This window comes from Trichechus manatus, unplaced genomic scaffold, assembly GCF_000243295.1.
Source record: "Trichechus manatus latirostris isolate Lorelei unplaced genomic scaffold, TriManLat1.0 scaffold00090, whole genome shotgun sequence".
NCBI classification, from domain to species: domain Eukaryota; kingdom Metazoa; phylum Chordata; class Mammalia; order Sirenia; family Trichechidae; genus Trichechus; species Trichechus manatus.
In genome coordinates, this window is record NW_004444026.1 from 10,081,622 (window position 1) to 10,094,551 (window position 12,930).

Genomic DNA, 12,930 nt, shown 5'->3' on the forward strand with positions numbered 1-12,930 from the left:
TGTGGGTTTTCTTTTTTTTTTTTAAAAAAAAAAAAAACATTCAAAAGCAATTAATGATCAGACATAGGAAAAACCTTGAATAGAAACAAAACTTTTGAATGCTGGATTCAGAAAAAAAGTTATCTGGACAGCTTCTTTGAGACTATTTAAAAACTGGTACAACAGGTCTCTACAACGTCAAGATCTAACTAAGCTTTAAAAGGTCAAGAAGTTTTATGGCTGACAAAGGATTTTCACCAGCACAGATGACCTTTACCACCTTAAGCTTCTGGGGATTTGGGAATTTTACCCCCGTTCTCTTCCGTTTGGCTGAGTTGCATCTCTTCTGCGAGCAAGGGCTGAAATAGTTTTGTTGTTGTGAGGGCGGTTGGGGGTTGTGAGTTTGCGCACAGCTCTTACATAAGGCGTGCTTTACTGGGCCGGGCAAAGCGGTTATTCTTTCTTCTTGGGTGGGTTTGGCTTTTGTTGTTTTTGTCTGGGTATGAAATGCAAATATGTGTAGCAGTAAAAAAAAAAAACAATCTGTTGCCATTGGGTCAATTCAGACCCCTAGCAACTCTAGAGGGGTACTTATTTTGACAAAATTGATTTTTCAAGAATGGAGTAGAAGTGACCAGCAACAACTGTTTTTCCTTCTCTTTTTGTTCCATTCAGAGAGAACCAAAAAGCACCCCTTCCATCAGCAAACCTTGGTAATAATAAATGCTCCTGGCTGGTTTGCAAACGTTTAATTTGGCCATTTGTTGCATTTAGTGAGATGATCACTACGAGCCATACTCGGGGGCTGTCCCCGACTTCATGTCATGTTGCCAGGCATGGAGGGGGTGGGGCTTCCTTTTGGTGAAACTGCCTTATGTAATAGTTTAGCTCCTTGGTCGCTACACCTCTTGAACGGGGTTTGGCAGAACCTAGTTTCTACCAGGCTCTGCCCAGTTCTGTTTCTGCAGCATTCTGGTGTATGCTGTGGTTGGTTTTGACCTTTCTTGGGGGTAATTATAAGTGTGTGTGGAGGGGGAGGGACAGATGCATTCCTGAAGAGTTATCCTGCTGTCCCTCATCCTCCCACCGTTCAATGGTCATTTTAATCACTTGGCAGTGTCACCACAGAGGAAGGAAACCCAAAACCAAAGGTAAAATCCCAGACCTGCTTCAGGCTTCTAAAATTTCCTGGTTCTTGAAGCCGGGCCAGATGAGACCCCCAGATGGGGTCTGCCATCTCCCAAGGCGAGTCATATCTTTGCAAGCTTTTTCTGGAAATCTGCCATATGCAGGTCTTTCAGACTTCCTCTTTCCTTGCCTATCTTCTTAAAAATTGCTTGGATTTTACTCAGGAAATTTTCATAGACGATTTCCCTTCTGATTTCCCCTCCCCCTCAGCCTTATACATATTACCCCTTGGGTTGCCCCAGTTTAAGAGCAGAGTGAGTTAATCTGTAGACAAGGGCAAGGGAAGAGAAGGAATTAAAATCTAGATAGTAAGAAAAAAAAAAAAAAAGATAAGGGGGATTTTTGGGTGCCATACAACTTAAGCAGGTCTAGCCCTTTCCCAGGGTTGACAACAGAAAAGAAGATGGGGGTCATGCAAGATATTAAAACATGGATAACCATGTTTATGTTAACGTTCCCCATTTTTATCTAGTGTTTTCATTATAGCTTTAGAGTCAACGCTTACCTGGGTGGAGTTGATAGTCAGTCTTGCTTCTTAGAAAGCCAAGTCCAGGGTTCCGTCTGGTTTTAGGTTCCAGGAAGTTCCTCGGAACATCAGATTCCAGAGGGTAATTTTATGGAGTTTGTTTTGCAGGGATAGCTGGGAGTATGGCCACCCTGCTCCACGATGCGGTAATGAATCCAGCAGAAGGTAATGTTTCATGGTCCCAGGGAGGGGCAGTAGGGAATGTGCAAAGGGGCAGGACAAAAGGTGGTGGGAAGGGGACTCCTGGCTCCCAGTTGGAACAAGCAGGAGAATTCTTTACGGTGTTATTAAAGGCCTCAAGAAGGGACGTGAGCATTCAAGCTTTATGGTCTTCTTGTTCTCCAAAACAGTGCTGCTCAACGTGTGGTCCTCAGACCAATAGCGTCAGCATCACCTGGGAGCTTGATAAAAAATGCACATTCTCAGGCCTGGCCCCAGACCAAGGAATGAGAATCTCTAAGGGTGGGAACTACACACACATTTCTGGCCCTTGTTAACCTTTATCAAAACTAGACGAATTTAGGAAGAACCCTTCAAAGGCCATTGTTAGGGCTTGTGTTAAGTTCACTTTTTAAATTTTTTGTTATTGTTGAGAATATACACAGCAGAACAGTGTTCAGTTCACTTTAAAAAAAAGTGAAATTCTTATTGTGGAATTTGGGTACCATACAACTTAAGCAGGTCTAGCTAGCCATTTCCCAGGGTTGACTATAAAAAAGAAAATGGAGGTCATGCAAGATATTAAAATGTGGGTAACCATGTCTGTGTTAACGTTCCCCATTCTTATCTCGTGTTTTCATTATCACTTTAGCGTCAACACTCACCTGGGTGGAGTTGATAGTCTTGCTTCTTAGAAAGCCAATTCCAGGCTTCGGTCTTTTTGAATTTGTGGAAAATTCAGACATATACACAAATGTAGAGAGAATAGTGTTAGGAACCCCCTTTGTGTCTCTTACCCTGCTTCAAAAATTAACATTTTGCCATTTTATTTTGGTGATCTGCACCTCACCCCCCCCATATTGTCTTTTTCTCTCTCTCTTTTTTTTTTTTTTTAATTTCTGGATTATTACAAAGCAAATGCCAGCTGTGAAGACTTGAGCTTGACATGTCAACTTTCTGTATACCCCGCTGTCCTTAGCCGACTCCGGTCTGAATAGTGAGGATCTTGTGGAGCTCGTACTGGGCATGTTTTAAGCTGGGTTATTCTCTATCTGATGGTGGCTTTAGGTGAGATGTGGAACTCTCTCCACCTTTCCCCTCCATCTGAAAATGGTCCCTTGCCAGAAGGGAGAATTGGAGATAAAAGGTTACAACATTTTCAACATTTTAACTCCTGTGTTTTAAGTTTGTCTATTTTTGTCTTTTAAAAATGTATTTGCTCTCAGCTGCCTGCCCATGTCCTAGCAGTCAAAGGACGCATTCTGACCTTCAGGGATGTCATCTTGGGAGGAGGGAAAGGGATTTCCTTTTCTCTGTGGGACTGAGGGTTTACCAGGATGTGTAGGTGAAGAAAGGTGCTATTTCACTTAGATTTTCTTATCATGTGCAGGGTGGAGGGACTCACACTTTTTTTACTTTTTATTTAGCAAGAGGAGTGCTCAGAAAGCCTGTGTTCTATTTTATCTTAGACAGTCATCTTTCTAAAGAGGTGTGACGGACTTAGCTAGACTTACCTGTCTTCTTGGATCTTCATGGCTTGTCCTGTAATTAGGTGTTCAAGAGTGTGCTTTGGGGCCAGGAAAGATTATGCTAAAAAAATTAACCGGTTAAAGGTATTCTTAGGTAGGTGGGGGAAGGAAGTCCCCCTAGGAAATAGTTCAGTGAAAAACTGAAAATTCTCAAATAGATAACACGTACTTACATATCTTGGGCTTTTTTTTTTTTTTTTTGGTGATTCATACAGGGACCTGGTGGGTGGCCAGTTAGCCCATGGATTTTGTTTATTTTTTTTAAAGGAGCAAAAGTGAGGCTCAAATCAGCCACCACCACCCCACCCCACTCCACCCCCACCACCCCTGCCTTCCCTGTCATTATTATTGACTTAAGGGCTTTATTTCCTTAAAAGTAAATAACAGCACAATGTATGTATTCATTTGTCAGTGCAAAGGGACCATTAAAGCTTTAAGCATAAGGGACTATAATTTGCCCTCCCTTGCCTCATGTCCTTTGAACCACCATTTGCTTTTGTATTAACAAAGCTAATGTCTTTATTGGAATTTGTTGTTGAACTCCTGGGCAAACATAATTCTAATGTCTCTTCCAAGAGTACTATGACACAGACACTAAAAACACTGTCAGAGGTACAGACCACACAAAGTAAGTGGGGGTAAATGAGCCCCGTAGATGGGTTAGGGACAAGGAGGACAGAGGGGCAGGCCAAAGGCCACTGCCTTTGAATCTGACAGATCGGGTCAGCTAATCCAGCCTGAAGCGGCTGCCAGGTTTACAGGCCACCTTAAACAAGGTTCAAGCAGGAAAAACTTTGGGAGATAGCCAACTTCCTGGCCAGGTTCTCAAGATACATTTTTAAATGGGGTTGCCTGCCTCCAGCGCTTGGTAGTTTCTCATGCTGGGGCTGTGTGTGTGCTAGCTCTTCGAGGCCATTACCAGTGTGTCTAACTTGCTGTTTCTCTTTATGGCTTGGCTTCTCATTTCACCCTGTCCTGGGGTGGGGCCAAACCGAACCAACTGACCGCCTGCTGCCCGTCCGGACTGCTGTATGGCCCGACAACAGTTGTGAAGCAACGCATGCAGATGTACAACTCGCCCCACCGGTCAGCCCTCAGCTGCATCCGGATGGTGTGGACGACTGAGGGGTTGGGGGCCTTCTACCGGAGTTACACCACGCAGCTGACCATGAACATTCCCTTCCAGTCCATCCATTTCATCACCTACGAATTCCTGCAGGAGCAGGTCAACCCTCATCGCGAGTACAACCCACAATCCCACATTATCTCAGGAGGGCTGGCCGGGGCCATTGCCGCGGCTGCCACCACCCCCCTGGATGTCTGTAAGACCCTCCTCAACACTCAGGAACATGTGGCTCTCTCCCTGGCCAATGTCAGCGGTCGCCTGTCAGGCATGGCCAATGCTTTCCGGACAGTGTATCAGCTCAATGGCCTGCCCGGCTACTTCAAAGGTGTGCAGGCACGTGTCATCTACCAGATGCCATCCACGGCCATCTCTTGGTCCGTCTATGAGTTTTTCAAGTACTTCCTCACCAAGCACAAGCTGGAGAATCGAACTCCATACTAAAGGAACAGACAGTGGGAGGTGATTCCAGAATCTTTTATTTTTAAAAGGCTTTCCCTGCCTGCTTCCCTTCCCTTGTCCTCACACCAACATTATTTTTGCAGGGTGGTCACTTTGGGCCTTCTGCTTCCTGATGCCTTAGAAAGGGGGAGGACGGGATGGTGGCCTACCTGAAGGCCATCCGCAGGGAGGTCTGAGGTGGTGTTTGTTGGGGAGAGACCTTACAAGGGAGGAGAAACTGCTTTTCCTCTTCCTCCCCTAAGAGGAATGTAGCTTTTCTGCTTCACTGTCACAGTCTCCTTCCAAGAATCTTAGAACACAGAGGAGGGAAGAAAATGTGCAGTGACTGAAAACATTAAAGACAAATTTTATGTATGTAAAAGTTCCAGTACACAGTATGAAATAGATGGATAATGTTTATCCTTTATTTTTCTACGTAGAAGTTTTTGAATTTGAGTGTGTGCCTGTGCGTGTGTACAAATAGTATTACAGCTGTGAATATACAGCTTTTTTTAATTAAAAAAAAAAAATAGGGCTAAATTCTTCCATCAGGTTAAGTAAAAAGGCACCAGAGTACCTGGATTAAAATCGTGTTTAGTCCCCAGATGGAAGTTTCACTTGAATGTAAAATAATAAATATTAAGTTTATATTTTGAATTTCTCTTTTCATGAAAAAAAAAAAAGGTACCTTGAAAAAAAACAGAATAATGATACATTACTTCCTGCTACTTCTCGTCCCCCGGCCGCAACTCCCCCGCCTTAATTCAGTCACTCACCTTCATATGCTTTTCGTCTTCCCTAAAAATTCCAGGACCAAAGATACAGCCCTGGAGTGTTCTCTCCTTCTGTATACACACACACACACACACACACACACACACACACACACACACACACACACACGCTGGGTGGCAGAACCTTAACACTGTAGTACGGTATTACTGTTACTAGTCTTGGGCCTACGGAGCCTTCCCTTGGTTGTGAATGGCATGAACCCATCTCTCCCTGGGTCAGCACTTATTAAGACCTTGAAATGTGATCCTTTGGCTGCTTGTGCAGGTAATTGGGATAAATCCCATCTTTATTCTTAAACAATTTATTTCCACATCAACCTTTTAACGGAGGTACTTCGGGTATCCTTGTCTATCTGTTTTGACTAAATCTCTTATGTTTTCCTATAGAGTTTAGGAGTTTTTAAAACATAGTAAATATATCTATGGCATATGTCTACACCCCTGCCCTGTCCTGATCATTCCTTCGCTTCACAGAGACTCTCATTTGTATAGTGACAGAAGCTAGCAGGCCCTTTAGCCCCGGCCTAACTGCTGAAGCCTAACTCAGACCCTCATGGAAAAGGGTGCCGTTTGGACCCATTCTTCAGCCTTATTAGGTCCATGTCACCTAAGAACATAAGGTGTAACTGCCTTGTTTTCTGAAGTGGTGTATCCCAAGTCAGATGATCCCTAAGAGAAAATACAATTCAATTACGCCATTTGAATTGCTGCCAGATGACTGTCTAGGGGAAGACTGAATGACTTCAGTTTCCTTTTATGAGCCCTCACCAGAGCCTGTCTTTAAAAATGAGCAAGAAGCACATGTGTGTTTTCATTTTGGTGGGTCTGAGTTAGGGAGTTCGTGCTGGCCGGGACCTTCCACCGCAGGCCCCGCCAAAGCCGTGGGTCTTGCTGACGCTCAGGCCCGGCCTCCTTTGGGTGGTGTTACTTCCTGGGAAGAGCTCAGGTTGCACATGGTGAATTTTCATCTTGGGACCACACACACAGTACCTCCAGGAGTAGCTTTCATTTTTGTTTCTGGTCTAACAGTTATAGGAAATTTTATTAAAACAACAGTCAGTTGACTTTCTTTTTCAGATCAAGGACAGGAGAGTGCCACCATGTGGGGTTCCTCCCACATGCGCCCCATGAGCAGGGCCTGGCTGCTGTGCTGCCCCACCCTGGAGTCATGCCTCAGTGGAAACCAGTTGCAGCATGCGCTGCCCCACTCTGGGATGCAGAAAGCCCCTGGGGACCATGTTGCTGCTAAAAGTGGTTTATACATGTCCTCCAAACATGTCTTGGGCTAGTGTTACATTCTGGGAATGGAGGAAAAAATTAGATAAAAATTTCTAAAGATTATCCAACCCCACATTTAGTCTACTTAAATGTGATAATGCCACCCTGCTGCAAAATCTTCCTTGTTACAGAATTTGGCTTTAAATGGTATCTAGAAAAGAAAACATTCACTTCTCTGGAAAAGCTACCATTGGTAGGGGGATACAAGAAGGAGAGGCAGGAACTGGAATTCAGAGTTATGTGGGCTGGCAGTCAGAAGGCCTGGTCTTGGCCTTCCTCTGTGTGGCGAGGGACCGATCTGTGGAGTGGGGTAACACCACTGTTCTGCCTGCCTCCTGGGTGGTTGTGAGGTTGAATGAGTGTTGCATCTAAAGATACTTTGGAAGTTGTGTAGCACTAGACAAATACAAGTGATCATTCATTTTGTGGGAGTGAATTTGCCACTCTTAGCCTTAGCTCTGAAGTTTGTGTTGTTGTTCCATGCAGACTGCAGTCCAGTTGTTGATTGTGACTTTGAAGTTGTGAGGTGCTAAACAGGAAAATGTTTTCCCTCTCCCCTGACAATGACCATCATAATATAATCATGGTATGTGTTTGGTTATTATTGCCGTTTGAGTGACATCTGCAGCCAAGCAGCGCCACATGAGTACAGTAGTTGTTTTGTTATTAGTTGCTGTCAAGTCAGCTCTGACTCAGGGCAGCCCCATGTACAACAGAATGAAACATTGTCCAGTCCTGTGCCATGTTAATAGTGGGTGTGTGTGTGTGTGTCTGTTTGCATGCTCTTCTCAGACAATGGTTGAGGGCAACTGCTTATAAATCAGAGTTTTACTTTCATTTTAGTACTTAAAAATAATTTTTTTCAAATGGGATAAATCTTCAGATCATGGCTTTCGTGACCTACATTCTATGTGTGGTTTCTGTTTCTTTTTCTTTCTTTCCCTCTTTTTTTCGTTTTATGTTGGTGTCTTATTCCAAGTGCTATACTCCAAAGTTCCCTGAAGGCGCATCTCCAATACATTGTTATGCCAATAAGGTTTTATTTAACTTTATTTAAGGATGGTTGTGCCTGTGAAATACAAATGTATTGCTGCTTTCTATCTGCAAGACGCACAATGTATGTGATGGGGTGAGTAAGTGTTATTTGTTAAATGCCTATAGTAAGTATCACTGTTTCTGCCTCTGAGTTGCCAGCTCTTTGAAGAAGGGGAGGAATGTGTGTTTATGTGTGGGGAGTTTATTTCTGATGTGCTGCTACAGTTGTAACACTGGAGCTAGAGAAAATAAAGCATTGATCTTTGATGTGTTGTGGACTCTGTGGTGGGAATGTTGAAATTAGAGCCGTGTGGATGGAAAGAAGTGACCTAATTTATGGGGCTGTCTCTATTCCCATCTCAAGCATTAACAATCAGGATCTGTAGCTTTGATAGGAACTACTCTTCCAACCTGCTTACCAGAAGGGTAGCAGACTGCCTCCTCGGCCACCTGGAGACACAGTTTCATGCCAGGGAAGGGCTGGGAGCCTCTTGGGTGACTTTTCATTATGCAGGGGAAAGGGGTGGCTTTCTTTCTTGGTGGGGGCGTGTCTCAGTTTCTTAGGGCTGCCATAACAAAATACTGCAAAGCAAGTGGCTTTAAAGAACAGAAATTTATTTTCTCACGAAACTGCTCCATGCTTCTCCTAGCGGCTGTGGCATCACTCAAGAGTCCTCTCAAACATGTCAGAAAAAGAAAAAAAGCTGGTTGCCATGGAGTTGACTCTGACTCATGACAGCTGCATGTGTGTCAGAGTAGATGTGCACTCCATAGGGTTTTCAGTGGCTGATTTCTCAGAAGTAGATCTCCAGGCTTTTTTTCCAAGGTGCCTCTGGATGTACTTTCTGTTAGCAGCCAAGCGTGCTAACTGTTTGCACCACCCAGGGACTCCATCAATATGTTCACACTCCTCAATTTCCAGCCCGAGAGAGGACATGAAAAGGTGTTCCCTCTGTTTCTGGGCCAAGGTCTTCTTCCAGGATAAGGTTTCCTCTCCGAGTTTCCAAGCCCTCTATTAGATTGGCCACCCTTTCTGGGAGAGACTCCATTCTTGCCCACGTGAGTGGCCTGAATGGAACTAACATCACAGAGACGAGTATAATAAACCCAGTGTTATACAAGAGAGACACACACAACTAGTGGGTGGGAGTGGAGGTGATGTATTATTGCTGACAGGGAAATAAAGAATGGTCTCTGGTCTAAGGCAGAATGTAGCAAGTGCCCTAAGAGTAGTGAATGCGATTTGAGAAAAAAGAGCTTGGTCTGCAGCATAAGGACATTGGGAGATGCCCTAGTGGTAAGCTGTAAGTAAGAGCTTTGACTGCCATGGTAAGAGCTTGGCCTTTATAATCAGTAGGTAATAGGGAGTCATTAAGGCTCTTTGGGAAGGGGATATTATGATTAGAGCCCTGCTTTAGGAAAAGTCATGTGGCAGAAGTGGACAGGGTGAAGTCAAGAAGGAACACCCGGAGGCCACGAGATGGTTGGTTTGGTGTTATGTTGAGGTTGTCCAGAAGAAGAATGACTAAGGGAAAAAGGCAAGAGAGGCTGGAACAGAATTAGAGGGACTAATGAATGTAGAAGTAGATTTAACAGAGGCTTGGGTGGCACAGGACTGTGGGGCAAGATGAGAATAGGCTGGTTGAGGGAAGTGGCAGTGTCAGGAGGAAGACCTGGGTGAGAGAAGAAAAGCAGTTGGTGGTAGAGAAGATGCTTTGGCTCTAAACCTGCTGGTCTCTCCTTAGTTCTCTTTCTCCTTGGGCATGCAGAGCACTTTGGGTGCTCTCTTTTAAGTTCCTTCACTTGTCTTGCATTTCCTGCCATCTTCCAGGTCACCCACCTTTGTGACTACCTTCTCAGCCTCCCTCATCAGTTTCACATCCTTTCTGGGCCTCCTAAGTATGGCTGCTGGGAAAGGTTCCGCCTTTTCACCTCCTTTCTCTTCACACCTTCTTGGTGTTGGTCTGCCCTCACAGCCTTAACTGTCTCTTCTGGGAAGATGATTTCTCGATGTGAGGATGTAGTAACCCAGACTTCTCTCCTGAACTCCAGATCTAAATTTCCAATGGACTGCTGAAGACCTCCCAGATCTCACCACTCAAAGAGACCTCACCCCTGCTCCCAGAGGCTTACCATGTTACTCACTTGCTCAAATTCTTCAAAGGATCCTCATTGCTTATTTAAGTATAGATTCCCCTATATATGCCAATACTCAATTTAGCTTCATGTGTGAAGGAATAGAGAGTAGTCCAGTAGGATGGGTGTATAAGACCCTTTGGTCTTAATTTCCTGAACAGGGTAGAGCCAACTTCTTTCCACACTTTTGTTCCTATTGGAATGTCTTCCTCCCACCTTCCCTCTCTGCCCATCAAAGTCCTGTCTTTCCTTTAAGGTCACCCTGAAGATGGCATTTACTACCCCATCATGAAGCTCTTCATGATTTGCATATCAGATATGATCTATCCTGTCTTCTCAGGCCCTGGCCTAAAACCTGCTGTGGCCTATCTCACTTTGCATTTTGGCTGGCATCTGCCCAGAATGTGTGCCCCATGAGGAGAGACGCTGTAGTTTATTCACCTCTTTTCTCCATAGTTCTCCAGCCTAACATTTCCCTCATCCTCTATAACAGCAACAATTGTTAATAACAGCAACGATTGTTAACTGAATTTAGTTAACTTCTGAAGTCCTATTGAGTTTGAAATGCCTGTGGAACATCTAGGTAGAGATGCTACCTACCTACCAGTTGCCATCCAGTTGATTTCAACTCATGGCAATCCCACGTGTGTCACAGTAGAACTGTGCTCCATAGGGTTTTCAATGGCTGATTTTTTGGAAGTAGATCCCCAGGCCTCATTCTGAAGTGCCTCTGGGTGAACTTGAACCTCCAACCTTTTGGTTAGCAACTGAATATTTTAACTGTTTGCACCACCCAGGGAATACAATATTGGTGCTTAGAGAAAGGCTGGAATTGGAGCTGAAGATTTGGCAGTTAGCTGAAGGGGTGTGATAGTTAAAGTTGAGAGGAACAGATGAAAGCCCCAAGAGAGAAAAAGAATCTTGGGGAATGCTTATATTTAATAGTGAGGAGAGAAATGGGAACCAGGAGAGACCGAAGTGGTTAGAGAATTATGAAGAAAGCCAAGAGGTGAGGTTTTTATGAAGGAGGGGTAATCATCATTCTACATGTTCAGGTGTAATGTAAGTGCAACTAAAGCATTAAATTTTTTTTTCAGATTTTCTCTTCTTTTGTCTTCTTTGTCCCTGGTTAGTTTTCTCCTCCCCTTAATCTTTTTTTTAATTATGGTAAATATATATAATAAACAATGTATATATTATGTTCATCATGTACAACCATCACCACTATCTTTTTCCAAAAATTTCCACCACTTGTAACAGAAACTCAGTGCCCCCTAAACAATGACTCTTTCTTCCTGCTTCCTCCCACTAATAAACTTTGGTCTCCGTACCAAAAAACCAAAAACCAAACCTGTTGCCGTTGAGTCGATTCCGACTCGTAGTGACCCTATACATTTGCCTATTTCATATAAACATGTGATCATACAAAATTTGTTCTTTTGTGACTGACATTTCAATCAGCATAATGTTTTCAGGTTCATCTATGTTGTAGTATATCTCAGGACTTCATTTCTTTTGTCCTTTGGTACCATCGAGTTGGTTCCAACTTATAGCGACCCTACGTACAAAAGAAGGAAACACTGCCCGGTCTTGCGCCATCCTCATAATTGTTAATACTTGAGCCCATTGTTGCAGCAACTATGTCAGTCCATCTCGTTGAGGGGTTTCCTCTCTTTTGCTGACCCTCTACTTTAGCACGTATGATGTCCTTCTCCAAGAACTGGACCCTCCTGATAACATGTCCAAAGTACCTGAGACGATGTCTCGCCATCCTCACTTCCAAGGAGCACTCTGGCGGTACTTCTTCCAGGACAGACTCATTCTTTCCTCAGGTAGTCCATGGTATATTTGGTATTTGTCACCAACACCATAATTCAAATGCATCAATTCTTCTTTGGTCTTCCTTATTCATTGTCTAGCTTTCGCATGCATATGAGGTGATTGAAAATTCCATGGCTTGGGTCAGGCACACCTTAGTCTTCAAAGTGACATCTTTACTTTTCAACACTTTAAAGAGGTCTTTTGCAGCAGATTTGCCCAAAGCCGTACGTCGTTTGATTTCTTGACTGCTGCTTCCATGGGCATTGATTGTAGATCCAAATAAAATGAAATCCTTGACAACTTCAATATTATCTCCATTTATCATAATGTTGCTTATTGGTCATATAGTAGTTCTACATTTAACTTTTTGAGGAACCACCAAATTTTCTTCTTCAGAGCCTGTACCATTTTATATTCCCTCCAGCAGCAGATAAGGGTTCCAATTTCTCTGTATACTTGCCAAACCTGTTATCTTCCTTTTTTTTTTTTTTTTTTAAACATAGCGATTTTAGTGAAGGTAAGGTAGTGGGATTGCTGGGCCATATAGTAGTTCTATATTTATCTTTTTGAGGAACCACCAAATTGTCTTCTACAGAGGCTATACCATTTTGCATTCCAACCAGCAATGGATGACTGTTTCAGTTTCTCCACATTCTTGCCAACAGCTGTTTTTTCCCTTTTTTTTTTAATCATAGCCATTCTAGTGGGGGTCAGGTGGTATGTCATTGTCATGGATTGAATTGTGTCCCCAAAAACTGTCTGTCGGGTTGACTGAGTCATGATTCCCAGTATTGTAAGACTGTGTAATCTGATGTGATTTCCTTTTGTGTTGTAAACTCTATCACTATGATAAGATTATATGTGATCTCCTTATGTGTTGTAAATTCTATCACTGTGATGAGGTTATACTGATGAGGTTGA

The 12,930-nt window shown here is 43.5% G+C and overlaps 1 protein-coding gene across 6 annotated transcripts in view; it reads left to right on the plus strand.

The window, feature by feature from the left end:
- Positions 1–12,930, plus strand: part of SLC25A37 (solute carrier family 25 member 37) — a 62,700-nt gene that overhangs the window by 38,473 nt on the left and 11,297 nt on the right. For 2 of the 6 annotated variants that reach the window (XR_002824941.1, XR_002824943.1), the window contains exons 3-4: positions 1,802–1,858; positions 4,428–4,966. Coding sequence is in view for 1 of the 6 variants with exons in the window: in XM_004382133.2 (XP_004382190.1) it covers positions 1,802–1,858; positions 4,428–4,948 (578 nt within the window). In the remaining 5 variants the exon portion in view is untranslated. Of the gene's footprint in view, positions 1–17; positions 1,131–1,801; positions 1,859–4,427; positions 5,648–7,503; positions 7,604–12,930 lie in introns of those variants that run through there. The other 4 variants (XR_002824942.1, XR_002824944.1, XR_002824945.1 and 1 more) reach the window with 4 other exon arrangements.